This window comes from Prinia subflava, chromosome 2 (genome assembly GCF_021018805.1).
Source record: "Prinia subflava isolate CZ2003 ecotype Zambia chromosome 2, Cam_Psub_1.2, whole genome shotgun sequence".
NCBI classification, from domain to species: domain Eukaryota; kingdom Metazoa; phylum Chordata; class Aves; order Passeriformes; family Cisticolidae; genus Prinia; species Prinia subflava.
The window spans coordinates 84,795,979-84,814,227 of record NC_086248.1 but is presented as its reverse complement, the minus strand read 5'-3'; the positions used below and the strand labels follow the sequence as shown (position 1 = coordinate 84,814,227).

The 18,249-nt window shown below is 40.9% G+C and overlaps 1 protein-coding gene across 1 annotated transcript; it reads left to right on the top strand.

Moving 5' to 3' along the window:
• The first annotated feature begins 56 nt into the window (after positions 1–56).
• SLC4A1AP (solute carrier family 4 member 1 adaptor protein) lies at positions 57–16,533 on the top strand. The gene is made up of 14 exons (XM_063390846.1): positions 57–638; positions 1,339–1,522; positions 2,197–2,319; positions 3,174–3,234; positions 4,092–4,231; positions 4,357–4,517; positions 5,070–5,139; positions 8,807–8,996; positions 9,808–9,919; positions 10,485–10,725; positions 11,495–11,569; positions 12,580–12,650; positions 14,793–14,865; positions 16,032–16,533. Exons 1-14 carry the CDS (start codon positions 135–137, stop codon positions 16,079–16,081), a joined length of 2,055 nt encoding a protein of 684 aa, XP_063246916.1. The 5' UTR covers positions 57–134; the 3' UTR covers positions 16,082–16,533.
• The last annotated feature ends 1,716 nt before the right edge of the window (positions 16,534–18,249 follow it).

Sequence of the window (18,249 nt, the reverse complement as noted above, 5' to 3'; positions counted from 1 at the left end):
GACTCGCCCCTGACGCTGCCCCGGGCCGCGCTGGGAGGCGGCGGAGCGGCCCCGGGCGCTGCGCCCTACCCCCGGCACTGCAGCGGCGCGGCGCTCGTCCCCGGAGGACTCCGTTTGGGTACGGACCCGGGAAGATGGCGGAGGCGGCGGAGGCTGAGCCCGCCGAGCCCGCCGCCTTCAAGCGCCCGAGCCGCCCGCGGCCCGCCGACCCGGGGCCCAGCCCGCCGGGAGCCCTCCGCGCCGCCGCCGCCGCGCCGCCCGCGCCGCGCTACGAGGAGCCGCCGTGGGGCAGCCGCCCGCCCGCCGGCTCCGGGTACGGGCTGGAGGTGCTGAAGGGCGGCGTGGTGCTGGGCTCGGTGCGGCTGGAGGACAGCAGCTGGTTCCTGGTGGGGCGGCTGCCCGGCTGCGCCCTGTCCCTGGAGCACCCGTCCGTGTCGCGGCACCACGCCGTGCTGCAGTACCGCGGCGCCGGCGGCTCCCCCGACGACCCCGATGCCGCCGGGTTCTACGTGTACGACCTGGGCAGCACCCACGGCACCTTCCTCAACAAGGCGCGGGTGCCGCCCCGCACCTACTGCCGGGTGCGGGTGGGCCACGGGCTGCGCTTCGGAGGCAGCTCCCGCCTCTTCCTCCTGCAGGTGGGCCGGGTTCGCGCTCGGGCGGCTCCGGAGCGGGCGCGGGGTGGTGAGGGCCGGTCCGGCTCAGGCTCAGGAATTTTCCCGGCTCCATCGGGTGACTGTCTGAGATGTGAGGCTGTTTGGAAGCAGCCCAGCGCTGCCGGGGCTGTTCCACTGGGAGAAAAGCTGTTCGCATCTGCTGCTGGCTCCGCAGTGAGGTGTGGAGCTGCGGGTTTCTGCCGATGTGCAGTGAGTGCAAAAGGCATTTCTCTCCAGCAGTGTGATGTATTAGGAATGTGTTTCTCACAGTGTGACGCCCCAGTAAATAAAGAACTAATATTTCTTTGTGAACAAGGGGAGTGTTTATTAGTAGGGACTTGGACCTCACATCGTGTATTGTACACGCCCTTCAGAAGCTGCTCATTCCTCAGATTCACCCGTGTAGTTCTGACAGGAATTTTTGCCTTTAGCCTTTTAATCTGAGGTGGATCTGACTGCAAATACACAGTAATGCTTATTTCTCCCTGCCCTGCTCTTGAAAACGCCGTTAAAACTAATATATTATGGAATGCAAACCATAACTAATGGTGAAATAATTCCAGTTTTTGAAGAGCACAGTAATGATGTGTTTGTGTTATTATATGTAAATCTGCATGCATGTTGGAAATACTTGCTTGGGGTTCTTTAAAAACAGTCCTGCTGTTTTTCTGTTTTGGCTTAGGGACCCAAAGAGGACCAGGAGTCTGAGTCAGAACTAACTGTGACTGAACTGAAGGCACTACGCAAGCAGCAGCAAGCAAAATTAGAAAAGACAATGCTGGGAGAGGACTCTGATGAGGAAGAGGAGAAAGAGGAGAGAAATGAAAGGAGTCAGAATAGTGAGATGAGCTGCTCATGGGGAATGGGTGAGTGATGATGTATCAATCAATATACATTGGAAGGTCTGTAAGCCCTTTTTCACTGAATATTAGGGTTAATATTGCAACTGCCTGCCAAGAGTCACAATCCAGTCAAAGTCTTTGGGTACAAATTAATCCTTTTGCTGTTAAAAAGAAGGGTATGTGACAAGCTAACATCCAGTGAGCTCCTTTTAAACAGGAGGAGGCAATTTGCCTATGCCTATAAAAGGCCTTGAAAGTTACAGCTTAATTAATGCTCTTTGGTTTGCTCCTCTGATGACATCCACACTTTTGCCCAAGAAGTGAAATTTGACTGCTTGGGACTTCTATGCAGTATAGCTGTCTTCACATTTAAACAGGAAGTCCACATATTGGAGCTGATAAATTATAATTAATGAGCTTTTTGCAACAAAGTGAGTTGGGGTTTTTGAGTGAAAATATATAAGCTCATAAACCTTTGAAAGTACTGAAACGGATATTGATCTGCAAAACTGAATAATATTTTGGAATAAATAATAGCTTTTTTTTTTTAATTTTGTTTAGGAATAATAAAAGTTAAGGGAAGTAATTTTATGATGTAGCTGCTACTTCTTTCAAACTAATGAAAGTTGAAATATAGTGGTGTTCCCTTTCTCATGTGTCTCTTTTCTCATGGGTATTTTTTGGACTTTGTCTTTTAGGTGAGGATGCTGAGGAGGATGAGGTTGAAGAAAACCCTATTGCTGTTGATTTTCAGGATGTTCAAGATGCCTTTTATGTGAAAGATCCTAGGAAGGCCTTACAGGGCTTTTTTGATAGAGAAGGTAATTTTTTCTTTTTTTATTCAATGTGATTTTTTTGTACTTAGCAAAGTGTTATTTTATTGTTTATTTTTGCAGGGGATTTAAGGTGTCATGTGGAAGCAAAACTTTTCTGTTACATTGTAGGTAACATTTTTTATTTCATTAGTTTTAGTGGGGATTTGTAGTGGTTTGTTTGGGGTTTTTTTTAATTAAACTTTGGCTCACTGTTGTATATCTGAGACTTAGTTACTAATTCCGAAACTGCGGGGAGCAGCTTGTATTCCCTTGGAGTGACACTCAAACTTCCCCCACACTTGGAAGTTATGTGGAAAAATCGAAACCCCTCAGTTCCCAGACTTTGCTTTGGAGATGGCTGTAATTGTGTAGAACTGTAAAATGGGGAAATCTAACAAAAACAAAAGGCAATAATTAAGTGGTCTAAAGTTTCAGTGGTTGCTGGAGAAACTTAAAGAATATTCACTTACTTGTTAAAGTGAAAAATAAATCTTCAAGACAAACAGTATCTGTGAATTCAGATTGCAAACTGTTGTTGCTTCAGCATCATTTACTTTAATACACACAGAGACAAGATTGTTTTTTTCTTCCAACTACATATTCCTAAACGGGCCGCTTAGAGATTTTTTGGTCTCAAAAGGCCTTGATTTCAGAAAAAAAAAACCAAATTAGCATAACAACAACTGAAGATCCCATGGCTTTAAAAAAAAGAAAAGTAAGGCAAAATCATGGTATGTAACAAGAGCTTGTTATCCCTTTTGTTTAGAAGAATGTCCCTTGACATTCTTCTCTGCTGTAAAGGTTATTCCTGCTTATTTCAATTTTGGTTACTACATCAATTTTCTCTGTTTTTTCTCTAGGAGAAGAGTTAGAATATGAGTATGATGATCGTGGGCACAACAGCTGGCTGTGCAGGATCAAGTATGTACATCCCCATTCCTGTGGTACACGGAAGCTGCTGTTGAATTTACAAACAAAAGCTGAAGGAATCAGTTGTTGTGTCACACTTGGCAAGGAAGCCAGCTAGATTTAGATGTAAGCCCTGATACTGAGACAGAAGTTCAAGGATCAGTGCCTACTTCAGTGTCTGTGCTCCTTTTTTGTTCTGATAGGATTTGGTTTTCCTAGAGGATGAAAATTGGGAAAACAGGAGTCTAGGTTCTTTCAGCCCCCTTTGTTTTGAGCAATATGTGAAACTGAAATACAAGAGAAGAAACTAAGAAACAATCTCTTCCAATTCCTAATGAGAAAGATCAAAACAACCCCAAACTTAATTCTGCTGTGTGCCCGATTTTGGTTCCTGTATGGTATAAGACAGTTTTTGAGGGGTTCCTGCTAAAGGCCTCTGATGTAGTTCTTTCATAAGACAGGAGAAGGTGAGGTGGAAATTAAGTCAAGAAGTCTCAACATGGTAATCATTGTACTGCTTAAAAATCCTTTGCTTCATCATGGAAACTGTTTGTTACTCGTGTTGTATGGATACAAGATACCTGTGTTTAAATTGATTCAGGGATTGATATTTAACCTTTTAACTTCTTGTATTTCCAGTGGAATAAATAGAGGAAAAATTATTGTTTGGACCAGTGAAATACAAATTGACTTACATGATTAGGAAATGATCCTTGTGTTTTGATTGGTTCTGTATGAAATGAAAAGTGGAAATATTTAACACAAAAAGAGATTGCAATGAAATGGCAATACCATTGTAAAATATCTGAGTAGCATCCCTGAAAAGCTGTTTGTGTCTGAGCTGTTCTCTGATCCTTCAAACTGAACAGGTTGCCTGTGGATGATGCATCAGGGAAGCAGCTGGTGGCAGAGGTTCTCCATTCAGGAAAAAAGAAGGAAGCAATGATCCAGTGTGCACTGGAAGCTTGCAGGCTGCTCGATGCTCGAGGAGTACTGAGGCAAGAAGCAGGTGAATAACTGTGACCATTCTAAAAGCCCTAAATCAGGGATTTGAGATTGCTATCTTGTATTTGCTTTATTGCTGAATGGTATGCAAATAGTTTTGTTTCTTGCCTTCTTCTGCGCCTTTTTCAGTATCCCGAAAAAGGAAATCAAAGAACTGGGAGGATGAGGATTTTTATGACAGTGATGATGACACCTTCCTCGATCGAACTGGTGCTGTGGAAAAGAAACGACTGAACAGAATGAAGAAAGCTGGTAAAATAGAGGAAAAACCAGAGACTTATGACTCCCTGGTAAGAATAATTCTTATGACATGTCAGGGTTACTCTCTCATGCCGTATTATGTTATGACTAAGAAGAAATCTTAGTGGATCATGGCAGTGGATGAAGGAAATACCAGAACAGGATACTTTTAAATGAGTTTTAAATCATTGGAAAATAATTCCAAGCTTTTAAGTCCACAGGACACATCTCAAAGAAATATCTCATTCTGCTTCAAAGAATAAGAATCCTGGATTGACAGGCATATGACAACAATAAGTACTACAAAGACAATAGGCTGTGAGGGATAGGAGGGGTTGGAAGGTTCAGTGGTGGTAACAGAACACTGCTGCAGAAGAATTATGCATACTGTCATGTTTCAGAAATGATTTAAATAATTTTCTATGTCAAGAAATGAATAAGTTGTTTAGGAACAATCTAGACTTCTAATTTTTTTTAGCCCAGGAAATCCTGGTCAAAGCTCAGAAGTAGAAAAGTGGAAGTAATTTGACAGGATACTTGATTAACTATTAAAATGAGATTTTAACAAGATAAAGTCTTCTAAGCATGTTGTTTTCTCATAGGTCACAAAGCTAAAAGAAGCAGAAAATGAGCTTTCTGAGATAACAGAGAAGCTGAAGGTTTCAGGGAAAGGTAAGGCGTGAAGTTTATTTGATCACAGTGCTTTTCATGAAGAAAAATACAGAACCAAAAATTATCTTAGGGATCTCTCTTTTCAGAGGTTTGGGGGGCGTTTTTTGTGTCCACTTTTCACAAAGGGTAGGAAGGTTTGCAGGTCACTGAGTTAGCTCAGCAGAATTCTTAGAGTCTTCATCCATTAGTTTATGTACTCTGTTTATAGTGACTTGCTAATGAATGCAGCTTTTTCCAAAGAAAGCAACATCTCAGTTGAAGTAAGGTGGCAAGTGTACAAGTTCCTGGAGTTCTGAGAGGGTCAGTATTATTACTGTTTATCTGCTCATATTGCTGGAAGTGACCCAATTTGAGGAACACTGTTTTTTCCACTCCCTTAAAAACCATTTATAAGGGAGGAGGAAAAAACTCACAGAAAAGGTAATATAGGTAATACATTTTATTTCACATCTCTCACTGTAAACATGCTGTATAAAGGAAAGGTGGGAAGAGAGGAATGTGGAGACAAAGCAGTTGACTCTTAACCTGTATGTTCAGTGAACAAGCCAGTACATGAGAAGTTTGTTTTGGAAGGCAGAGCCTTTCCAGACCACTGATGGTATCTGTAAGTGAGTTATGTTTAAAAGCTGTACCAATGGCTACATTTTGCTTTCTGTTACTGATGATGTCTCATGGAGTAAAAGGAGGATAGGAAGGAAATGTGTTTAGGCTGTTTGTTCACACAGAAACCTTTTTAACAGAGTTGGCATTAGAGTTAGTGTGACTAGTTTGTCAGAAGTTTCTCCCCAAGGAGCCCCAGCAGCAGTGTGACAGCTGGGCTATCTTCTGTGCATTACATGGCTGTGTGTCTTTCTAGTTATTCAGCTCCACACAAAAACTCACTTATACCAACATTTTTGTCAGTGATGGGTTATACCAGATCCCTGTTCAAAAAGCAGTACCATTCCACCGAGTATTCAAACTGGTGTTCAGTGTGTTTGAAGGAATTGTTTTCAGCCTTATACTTTTGATAAGTAATTAGCAGTTGACCAGCAGAAGAAGCTAATGCTTGGATTGTCTGAGAGGTGTAATTCCAAGCTTTCATATGTTCTGCTACCTTTGTTTCTACTGATACTGTTTCTCAACAAGATCCTTGAATTATATTGTAGTAGAGACTGGCTGAAGGGAGAGTCAGTTCATTTTTATACTTCTGCTAACACCCTATAATGCTGTAGGCCCCTTCCCCACCAAAACCTGGTCATTCAATCCCAATACCTGTGTTTTTGTAAGTTGCAGGTGGTTACACAGATAGCTTAGAGCCTTGAAAAAATGCAGTCTTGGCACTTACTGAAGTACAGAATCATTCAGTATTGGGAATTCCCTAGAACTAGGCCTGGGTAAAACACACTTAGCAAATACTGCATCAATTAGTTGGTTTGTTTGGGTGTTTTCTAGATCCTTGGGTTTTCTCTTTTTTGAATGCTTTAGGTTTAATCACAGATGTTGAGAAAGCCAGGAGCAGGGTTATTGACCATGGAACATTCTTACCAATGTCATGAGCTGTCCAGCAAAACTGCTGCATTACATACAGTTCTGAAACCTTAATGCACTTTTTTTGCTCTAGATGATTATTTGGAGCCTAAAGACAAGAGCATTGATGCAGCAGTGAGTGAATGACAGGCTAAATTGCTACGCCTCTTACCAAGCACTTGGGGAAATTAGGAAGTTGTCTAAAAAAGTCTCAGTAGAAGTTCACAAATTGTTCCCTGGGGTTCTTCAGAACTAATTACTGGTGGACTGACTTGGTATCTCTCATTCACCAATGCTGCTGAATGCAGATCAAATATATGGAGCTCTTCAGTCTCATCTTTGGTTGCCTGTTCAGGAAAAATATCAATAAGTTGATGGTGCAGTAAATAGCTCTGTAGCTTTTTGTCACTGGGATTTAAAGTATAATAGACATGATTGATTCACCTTCTAGTAATGTCAGACTTTACTTCAATAGTGTAGAAAACTGCTGCAACAGATAAGGAATGCTAACTGTAACCCTGCCAGCTAAACTAGCTGGTGTTAGGCACTGTTGGTGGAATCGAGCAGAGAATCCAATTTGCAGGGACTCCCTCAGCAGCACTCACTGACTGAAGCACTTACACCACTCTGCAGTACAGCAGCAAGCTCTGCATTTAATTGGGAGCTTTAATTGTTCTGAAGAATATGACTACTCACTAAACCACGTCTTTGTAATTTGATGTTTAAATCAGATTATTCTCTCAGCTCCTGCCTGCAGGGAGGTTCAGACATTGTTAACAATACCTTTTCATTGCTGGTTTTTATCTTGGTTCATATAAGTAGTTGTGATGAAAAAAAGAAGAGTATTTCTATCAGAATTTTTTTATGACATGTTTTGTCATCATTTATGCTTGCATGGAGGTGGATGCTACAACTGTTTCTTATCTTTTGAAGCCTATTAATTCTGTATATCTTCCAACAGTTACTGTTATGGCTTTCATGTATTTTCAAACGGTAAACTCTGTTTTGTTTTACATCAGAAATATCCTTTTCAATTGAATCCATTTTTAAGCATGAGTCTTATTAGACTTTCCTCTAATTATTTAAGTCTAGTAAAACTGCTCAAATATGTCTCTTTACAAAACTTAGTCTGTTTTATTTTTATGCATTTAAAATTTTAAGTGCTACTTAATTAGCTCAAGCTGAAGTGAAAATAACTCATTGATCAAATAATTATACTTGTGCATATATACAAAAACACTTATAAGGCAGAAAATTCATACTGGATTTGCCACTTTTCGTTTAATATTAAAAGACAGAAAACTATCTGTCAGAAGACTTGTTAAAATTCTGTCAAGAACATTTTTCTTTGTTTACCTCCAGGTTATTTTTGAATACATATAACAACTTCTTAAACGCTGTTCAAGCCAAAGAAAGGCATTTTTCTGAATCACGTTTGGTTATTTTAAATCCAGATATTAGAAATCTGCATTTATTTTTCTTAGTCATTAGAGATTTAGTTTTACTACCAGAGTTTTATTTTAATTAGTCAAATATGCATAATATTGTTAACATTTTGAAATTAGGTGGAATAGAAAGACTGTCATTACTCTTTTTCAAGTTTAAAGCAGTTTTCTTGCAGAAAATCTAGTCAAAACAAAGATAAGTTCTGTGTGATTGGCCTAATGCATGAAATTTGGTTTGTATGCACTCTTTCACGGGTAGAAGGCAGCATTTTGGTTGATTGGTTGATTTTGAACTTTGCAAATGTTATGGCATAAACATTCCAGGAAAGCCAAAATTGGATTCCCTGTGGAGTGGTGCAGGTTTTTGTGTGGCTGGGATTACTTTAGTTTGTCACTACAAAAAAATCCCAAAGCCACTTTTTTAGGGAGAGCAGATCTAGAAGTGAGATTAACAACCAGAAATAGCACTCAAAGAAACATTCAGTTTTAAGGGAGGCTTTTTTAGGTAAGTGCATTAAAGTTTACTTTCAGGCTTTTGTTAGGAGAAATGCTTTCATCTTTCCAGGCCTAACAACTTCCATTATTTCACAGTTCAACAGAAACTCACAAAGCAGACAGGTGTTCCTATGTACCTTATTCTCTAAAGGCAGGACCTGAGGATTACAGTTATCTCCCCACCATAACATATCTTATCTTCCCTTTATCTTGCCTAGTTCCGTCCCATCCAGCAGCTCAAGATTCTTTGGATGAATTCATGACTGAAATAAAATCAGGATGCACATTAGACAGCGTGGCACGAAAGAAGCTTCACTTGCGAACTTTTGAACTGAGGAAGGAGCAGCAGAGACTGAAAGGGTTAATAAAGCTTGTCAAGCCTGCAGAACTGCCTGAGCTGAAGCCCCAGTAAGTCTTGGTGAAAACATAAAACAATTCCTTTTCCCTTTATTCTTATCCATGGGCAGTTGTGCAAGCCCAGTAATCAGGCAGCTTTCCCATCACAAAAGCAGGACAGCCTTCCAAACTTCCTGGCACATCTCCTTAAGGAGCTGCTGTGCCTCTGGCTATTGCAGCATCTGTGGCTGGGGGAAATGCACAGCCATCGTTGGTGAGACCAGCCCAAGCTGGCAGGATGACATGGGTAAGGGACTGGAAACAGAGTGTGAGCTTCTGGAATTTCTTTCCCATGTGCATCTAAAAGGAACTGAAGAATTTTACAGGTATTATGTACAACATGAAACCCACTTTCACTCTGAAATATATTTGGAAGTCAAAGTAGGCTGCTCAACTACTGCCTAGCAGCACCACTGCAGTTTGAGAGGGTGTGTGCTGGGTTCATCTTTTATTAGTGGCAGCTTGATTAGATGTTAATTACCTAATTCATTAAAATTAAAGTTTGGCCTCCAAGTGTTTTTTTATATGTAAATATGTGTGTATGTATGCAGTTGAATTTAAGAGAGTGTATGTGATACAGAGGGTTTTTTCCTTGTTTGTGTATTTTTTGCTTCCTGCTATGACATATGTCTGAATCCTACAACATACATGTGGGATGGAGGAGTCATCTCCTGCAGCATCCTCCTTGGGTGCTCCAAGTGGGAGAGAAATAAAAGGATTTTATATATCCACTTCTCATAGACAGACCTTTTTTTGTATTTGCATATATAAGATTTGTTTGATACTTTGTATATTGTTTTTCTTTGTGTCTAATTTTTATTAGGGGTGGGAGTTACAGTCTGAATGCAGAGAACAAGCCTAAAAAGATGAACCTGCCTCTCTTTGGTGCAATGAAAGGGGGGAGCAAATTCAAGCTGAAAACTGGAAGCCTAGGGGTAAGTTGGACTTGTAAGTGTTGCAAGTCAGTGGCTGTGCAGGCTGTAGGTGGCAACTGTGTCTTCTCACATGCATGGAAACTGCATGGAAGTGCAGCCTGTGGCAGTGGAAGGTGGCAACAAGCAGGGGCTGTTGGATGTCCTTTGGTGCCAGCAGTTGCCACTCTGTGTCTTTGTACTGCCAGTTTCCTGGGGCACAGCTGTGGTCAAAAGGCAGGGGATCAAGAGAGGCAGTCTGGGAACATGAGGCTGAAGCAGTGCTCTGCCTCAGCAGCCAGTCCTTTTCTTGTTTTTCTCCATCTTCATAGCCAAGATCATATCCATGACTGATTCAGTTCCCAGTGTTCCTCTTATGAAAAGACTGCACTCCTTGTTTACGGACTGGACATGTTTTTTCATCTTCCATCTCTCCCAGTAACTTTTCCTTAAACCCTTACTGTTTGTCATCCTGAGAGTGTTTCCTTAGCAGCTGTCTGTGGCAGTAGTGCCTGTGCTTTCTGCTGTAATGAGTACCTGTGACATCTGCCTGTGCCTTGGTGCTAATGCCCAAGTCTCTGTCTTGCAGAAGGTGCCTGTTAAGCGCCCAGACATCCCTGAAAGCTTGTTCAAAACTAAAGATGATGGACCAGAGGAGGAGGAGGAAGAAGAAGAAGAAGAAATTGAAGAGCAGCAAGAAGCAGATTCAGTAAACAGCAGGGTGTCAGACCTGGAAATGAAAATGTCAACAGAGAAAGAAACAGAGAAAGAAACTCATGCTCCTGATGGCTCTCCTTGCAATAACAAAAATCTAGAATCCCTTCAGGACGGTAAACCATTGTTTCTGATTTTACCAGTAATGAAGATGAGTCTGTTACTGCTGAACTTTTAAGAGCTAAGTGAATCAAATGCTTGAGTCACACGTTCTCCAGCCTATTTATTTTCTGTAGTTTTTTTGCCATGACTCCAGAGTCTGTGTGGCAGCAGATGAATTTCGCATGATTCTAGCTGAAACTGTGCTTGGCAGTCAGTTTTTCATGGCTTTTGGTGAAATAGAATAAATCTCCTGGATATAAGGAAGTCCTATTTTGATAAGCCCTGTTTCCATTAAATTGATTGTCCAAATGAAAACAACTGCAATGTTTTGTTGGCAGTAAAAGTGGCAAAACAAATAAACAAATATCTGTGGAAAACTTCAGATCCATTTGTAAGGAGGAAAAACAATTTCAAAAGTGGTAATGGAAAGGTACCTTTGAGGTACCTCCAATCCCTCCTCTTCTGTATCAGCCTGCTGCATTTGAAAACTCGGCAGTGATGTTTCTCAGTGAACAATATATTTGTTATCAGAAAGCTAGTCCTAGCTTTTTGGCTTAATGCTGGACATGTTGCTGTTAAAAAGTGTTTTAACAGATCACAGAATTTTCTTTATTGTATTGCAATAGGCTTGGTGGATGAAATAATCTGGAAGACTTCTGAGAGAAAAGTTCTTCCTGAGACAAATGTAGCAAAGAGTTCCCTTTTGTGCTTGGCCTCAGGGATGCGCTCTGTTCATCAGAGTCACTCCAGTGCCCACTAAACTCTTCCTTCTTTGTGTTACAGGGGTTGATTTTCTGCCTGAGCCAAAGGTACTGAGGAATGAATCTCAGACGGGACCCTCACAAGAGAAATCCCAAGGTGAACAGTACAGTACACACTATTTTGTAATAGCATGTGAGTTTAGAAACTGACTAAAGGACTGACTCTCTTATGCGGGTCAAAGGAAACTGAGCCTAATCTAAGCCTAAAGAATCTAAAATTGAAATGAAAGATTGTGATTTGCTTGGGAATTGTAAGTGTATGGTAAAGACTGGGCACTTCCACTATATTACAACTGTCCTTGCTTTTCATAGTCATTAATTGTTTAGAGATCTATTCTTTCAAAAAATCAGCATGAGAAGAAGAATTAATTAAGGAGAATATTATGATGCTTTTTCCTCCGTTATTCTTTTGCACTAGCTCTTAACACTACAGAAGGACAAAACTTTCTTCTTTAAAGTGACAAATGCTACATAACATTAAGTAATAATCTGCTGGTGACCTAGATGATGCTTCTGCATGTATGCACAAAAAATCAGATCTCCAAAATGAAGAATGTTGGGTGTACATGAAGGAGATTTTTATGACCTTTCTATCTTTTAGTAACTCAGACTCCTTAGAATCTGTCCTCATAGGAGAGCCATGAGAGTATCAGTATTTCAAATAATAAGTGGCAGAAAACCAAGGAATTCTTTTCACCCATCAGCTCTGAAGTTCGGTGTTTGTTCATTTGTTTTTTTAAAAAGCAAATTGGTCCTGCACATTTCCTACTTCTTCCTTTCTAAATCAATCACTGCAGTGATTACAGATAGTGTCTTTTAGAAAATAAACATCTGCCTTTAACTAAAGTCAGTATTACAGAATCACTAATAGAGGGTCTTATTAAACTGCATTCAGTTACATGACTGACAGTGTATTTAACATAAGTTAAATCTAGGAAAAACAATAAGATGTTCACCAGTGTTATTCTCAAGTATGAATTGAGGTGCAGTGAGATATCTTGGATTTCTCAATGGATGTAGTAATTTTTATGTGAACTTCCTATCAGTTTATATCTGTAGAACTGGTCATTTGTGCTGTGTCATAAAACACTTCTGCTTTCTTCCCAGCATCCAAGGTCGGAAATAAGGAACCTGAAGAGACATCTGAGAAAGTGAAGAAAATCAGTAGCTCGAGCAAGGTCAGTTACAACACCATGACTCCTTCAGCTTAAGAGGAAGTCATTGCTAGGCTGTTTTTCAGTGACATAGTAACAGGTTGATGGAGTCTAACTTGGTGGTAGTAGTGCTTCTTTGCTGACTAAGACTCAAATGTAGAGCTATACTCTGCCACTGAACACAGATTTTGGAGTCTCCAATTCAAAGGTAAAGCACGGCATTTGAGGCACATCAGAGGCTCTCTGTTCAATCACAGAAGTTTTGTTTTTCATCTTTTCACTTGGAAGTTACTAACTGCTGCTTCTCCTGTATCACAAATGTTGTAGAACGTAGGTACTCTCCAGGCTTTGGATTGTCAATGCAAGGCTTTCCTTGGAGAGTAGCCTGGGAAGTACTAGATATTGGCTGACACAGAACACGCTGTACTGAAGCTGCAGTTAGTCTGTGTCAAACCTCATCCTTATCTGTAAGATGTGAAAGAGATGAGTTTGAGAGATTAATGTCTTTTGCAACCAAGTTATCACTAAATTTGAGTGGTTGTACCAGGTAATGTTTCTCCTGTGCATAAGATTTGTATTAAAATGTAAAGTATGTGAGCTTTGCACATTTTGGGACTCAGTCAATTGTTGCTTTCCTGGAGCTGGGAAGGATCTTCTCTGACAGCCTAATGGTCATTGTGAGGCTCTTCCCTTTAAAGGGCACCCCACCCATCTGCTGATTGCCATCACAGGGGATGACTGTACTTGGTGGACCATGAGTTCTGACCACTGGCACAGTTTCTTTGTGGGAACTATCTAATTTTAGCCCTGCAGCACTTAGTGAACCTCAGATCCCTGCATCCTGTGTGTGCTGACTGCTGCTTCCTTAGTCCTGGCAGAGAACCCAGGGATTGGGCAGGCACAGTCCTCAGAACTGTTTTTTGTTGCTGGCCTTGCTGAAGAAATGGAGAGTTTATTTATACTGGTAAAGCCCAAGTGTGACCACTTTTATGAATATGGGAGGACAAGGCAGTTTTTCATGCTGAGGCAGTCAAGTCAGCACCTCTCATCAGAGAGTTTGCTCTAGCACTGAGCATTCTCCAAATGCCAGATGGCTTAAATGTATTCTTTCTCCCATCACAAATCACTTTTTCCACATGCTGTCTCTGCCTTTGGGCTCAGATATTGCATGGAAAGTATCAATCAGAAGTCAGCTTTATTATTTTCTTTTTGTAATATTTCAATAACTTTGAATCATGTAAAACTGGAAAAACAGTTTTCAAGTGATTGTTCACAAGTCATATTTAAAGGCTGTACAGCTCTGCAGTCTAATGTTTTGGAAAACATTGGTCTTCTAAAAAAGCTGTTTCAGATATTAATTTGGGGAAGGAAAGTTATTGAGGGAATGAAAATTTGTTTCAGTTGCATAAATTGAGACTGTAATAATGCTACAGAGTATTGCAAATCAGTGCTGAGTAACTTGGCATTATTTTGAGCTCTTAAGTCTTGCACTCCACAGTTGTATGTTTTTTTTACCTGCAGTTGTTTAAAACAGAAGTTGTTGAGAATATGATGCTGATGTGGCAAAACTTAAAAATCTAGGGACAAAAAGATAATGCTGTGCAACAACTGCACTGCAAGTGACCTGTTGTGGTTTGCTTTAATAATTCAAGATGCCAGCAAGACCTGAAAACAATGAGTGTTCTTTTCTTTTTGAAAACAAAGTTATCCTTATGTAACACCTGAACTTGTATAAACTCCAGTTTGAAAATCACCTTAAACCCAAAGTTTTCAGTGGTACTGTGCATTGAAATCAGTTAGCACCTATTGAAAATCCTGCTCTAAGCTTTTCCCTGTATAAAGAAATCCTACATCAAATAACATCACCAAAAAGCAGGATTAAACTGTCCAGAAGTGGACAGGTTCTGTTTTGAGGGGCAAGTTGGACTGGATGACCTCCAGAGGTCCCCTCTAAACAGCATTTTTATTAGTCTGTGACTCTATTGGAAATGAACTGGATCTATTTGAAGGTTTGATCTTTCTTCTGTATTGCTGTTTTCATCCCTGACTCCTGCAGAAATAACCCTCAGCTCTCATTATCTGTCTCTGAATTGGTGAGGGATTTGGTGGCTGTGACACATTGGTGGAGGGGTACAGCACCTTAAAAAACCTTTCCTCTCTTTGCAGGCCCAACAACCTTTTTTTTCCTCTCAGTACCCAGATGATGATCCAGACTACTGCATATGGATTCCTCCTGCAGGTATTAACCATTTCCTTAGTGGTTTTAGTCTCCTAACTCAGGAATCTTCCTAATAAGATGTCAGGATGTCCATTTAAGTCCTTGAGAAAAAGCTGATTGAGGAATACTTTAGCCAGAACCTGATGTTTTGTGGCATGTTATGCCCCATGTCTGTTGTATGGCCATGCAAGTCTTGCAGTGAACTACAGACCATAGCTGCAGTAGCTTCATGGCAATGGAGACACACCTGAAGGTTGTTTTTCAGTTTTGTAACACCTGAGAGGGCTAACTGCATTCACACATGGTGCTATGATAACCTAGCTGAAAGATGAGCTGAACCCTTCCCTAGGGATAAATGCTCCAGCAATGTTAGTATTCTCAGTTTCCACAGAAGTCTGGGAAATCCAAAAATGCTTCTTCACAGTTTTTTGCAAAAAAATCATTGGAATACAAACACTGGGTCAGCTTTTTCAGAGAAAAGTCTTGATGCTTCAGTGAAGGCACTGAATAATTGATGCAACATATGTTAAACTTGAATAATTTTTTATCTTTAGTTCCAGGGTGTTTTTAGCTAGGTGAAACTATTTTTAAACTGAGCAATGAATGTTCAGTTCCTCTAAACTAGAAAACTCACTTTAGTGCATTGAGGTTTTCAGAGGAAGTTCAAAGCTTAGCCTTCACTTGATAGATTCATTACTATAATTTTTGTAAGGCTGTTGCAAGGTCATATAAATAAGAATAAATTTCACTGAAGAAAACTGTAATCTGGTGAATCATCCTTCAATGAAAAGACTGCACATCTCTGACATATGAATCTACAGGAACAGAATACTGGATTCAGTAACTCCAAAGTCTGATCTGGGACAGTTAAGTAAGCTGTGCCCATAAGAGGGAGCTCTGTTTTTTCGCTCTGCCTGACAAAAAATAATCAAATGTTCCTTCTAAGCTGGCATTATGAGGACTCCAGAAAAAAAAACCCCAAACAAAACCAGCCACAAAAACAGGAGTACCTGATATAATCTTAACACTGTTAGTAAAATTGAAATGAATTCTAAGTGTAAATCAAAAGACACATTGCAATATGCAGTCTGACTTTTTATCCTCTGTGCTTGTATGGTTGGTGCTGCCTAGAGACTATTTCTCCTAGGTAAGGGGTAAAAGGAATAATGCAACTCTTTGTCCACTAGGTCAAAGTGGTGATGGCAAGACTCATCTCAATGAAAAATATGGCTACTAAACTTGCAGTACCCCAGAGTGCATCTCAGGCTTGAAGGACTGCTCTGTTTTGGACTCTTTCTCTACACATTGAGTGACAGATAAGAGACTTGGATTTTCAGATGCTGTTTAAATTCAAGGGCAGCAGCAGCTGCTCTGGCTCTTAGCTCTCCCAGTGTGTCCTGTTTGTTTTCAAGATACTTTTTTAAAATAAAAGCTCACACATTCTTCTGCCTCTTCTTTCATTTTTAGCCTTGTTTGGTTTTTTTAAATTTGGCTTGAAACTGTAAGCTCATTTTTCCTTTTGTAAATAAAAGTAGACAAAAATATTAAAAGAATACACCTCTGTATAGTTACAGGCTTGATAAAATTTATTCATATTGGGTTTATGCAATTAAAATAAGAAACACTACTGGTTTGTTTTTGTGGCTGCTGTTTGAAAATACTGTCATAGTAAACACAACTAAAACTTGAGGGTTCTTTTGTTTTTCCTTTCCTTGGAGAAAAGAACAACTTAACATTTTGAAAAGAAAATTGTTTTCATTTCTCCCTTGTGCGGTTGTTGGAATCCCTAGTATGGAATGGACAGGATATGGTGAGTTTACAGTGTTAGAAAGGTCCAGAAATGCCAAAGAACTGAAGAGGCTGGCACTGCTTGAGGCAGGGGGTAACAGAAGAAACTGATGGAAGGATATCCTGCAAAAGCCTGCATTGGAGCCTGGTTTTGTGCCATAACATGAGCAAAGGACATCTTAATGTTGTTCAAGGCACGCCTGGTAAATAGTCTTTGTCTGGAGGAATGCCCTGGGTGACTCAGGATTGTCACAGAGCCTGTGCTGTGGTAAAGGCAAAGTCATGCAGCAAACTAGAAATGATGGTCTTGCAATTCAGGGACACACAGCCCTTGGGGTGCATCCTCATGGACAAATCACAGGAGGGGACATCAGAAGCGGGGGTGAAGGGATAACCATACAACTCCTTACTTAACAGGCTCAAGCTACAAAATAGCATCTTTGTGCCTGTAATCTGTAGCATATGTAGCAGGGTTTTGTCTGCATCTGCACACCAGGCTGGGCAGCCTAAAGCTTCCTGCTTCTGGCAGAGGCCTATCTTTGTGTAATCCAAGGAAAGGCTGTTGCCTCTCTATTCAAAATGCCAGGCCTCAAAGGTTTCACAGCTGTAACCCTGCCCCAGAGTCTTGTTCTGTTCCAGGGTGTACCAGGGAACTGCAAGGGAGTTCCACTCATCAGCAGCAGGCCTGGCCAGTTTCAGACAGGGAAAATTATAATTTGCCATTCATGCTCATGAGAAGCACTAGGGCAAAGAGCCCATGTCAGTACACTTTTATTGTCACCATCCTAAAGTAGGTGGTCGGTGTATCTTTTCATCAGGGGCTGCTTTGTAGTGCAGACAAATGGCATTGACCCGCTGCCAGAAAACACATCCCTGGGGATAAGGGCCTGGACAGGTTGGTCCTGGCTAAGACCATGAGCTCCCCATCTGTTTCTTTTCATAGCAGCTCACTTGTGCTCCTGTCTGAATCTGATGGTAAACCCTGCTTTTGTTAGGCCAGCCATCTTTTGCTTCATCCCCACTGGATGGTTCCAGTCATTTTAATGGTGGCTTTTGATAAAACCATGGAAGAAGTACCCACTATATTTGAAAGCTCCAATGATGATCACTTTGCCACCCCATTTCTCACTTGATACTCAACAGCTGTGTAATGCATGACAGGTTTGAATGTTCTCCTTTTGGGTCAGGTATGTGTGTCATTCATCAAATATCTTTTTCCTCCAGTAAGAGCTATAAACCAGTATGTGAGCATGGGAGTAGAGGTCACCATCTTACACAGAAAGGGATCCACACAGCAACAAAGCTTCACCTTTCATCAATTTCTTTCTCATCCACTATGTTACAGGCCATCACCATAATCTTATCTCTGTATGATCTGCAGGCCTCCCTCCAATTTTTACACCTTGCTGGCAACAATAACTCAGCTCTTCTGGAAGTTAAGGTCTCCTGATGGTCTGTGTACGTGTCAAGAATTGCCTTTTTTTTCCTTAAGCACCACACTGCACAGCCTATAATAATCCTCTTGTGGAAGAGGGCCTATGTAACTGACTTTAAGCAGTGTTGAAAAAATGGAGGAAATAACTTTTGCAGTCCTTGATACCCACAGCTTAGGGAAGA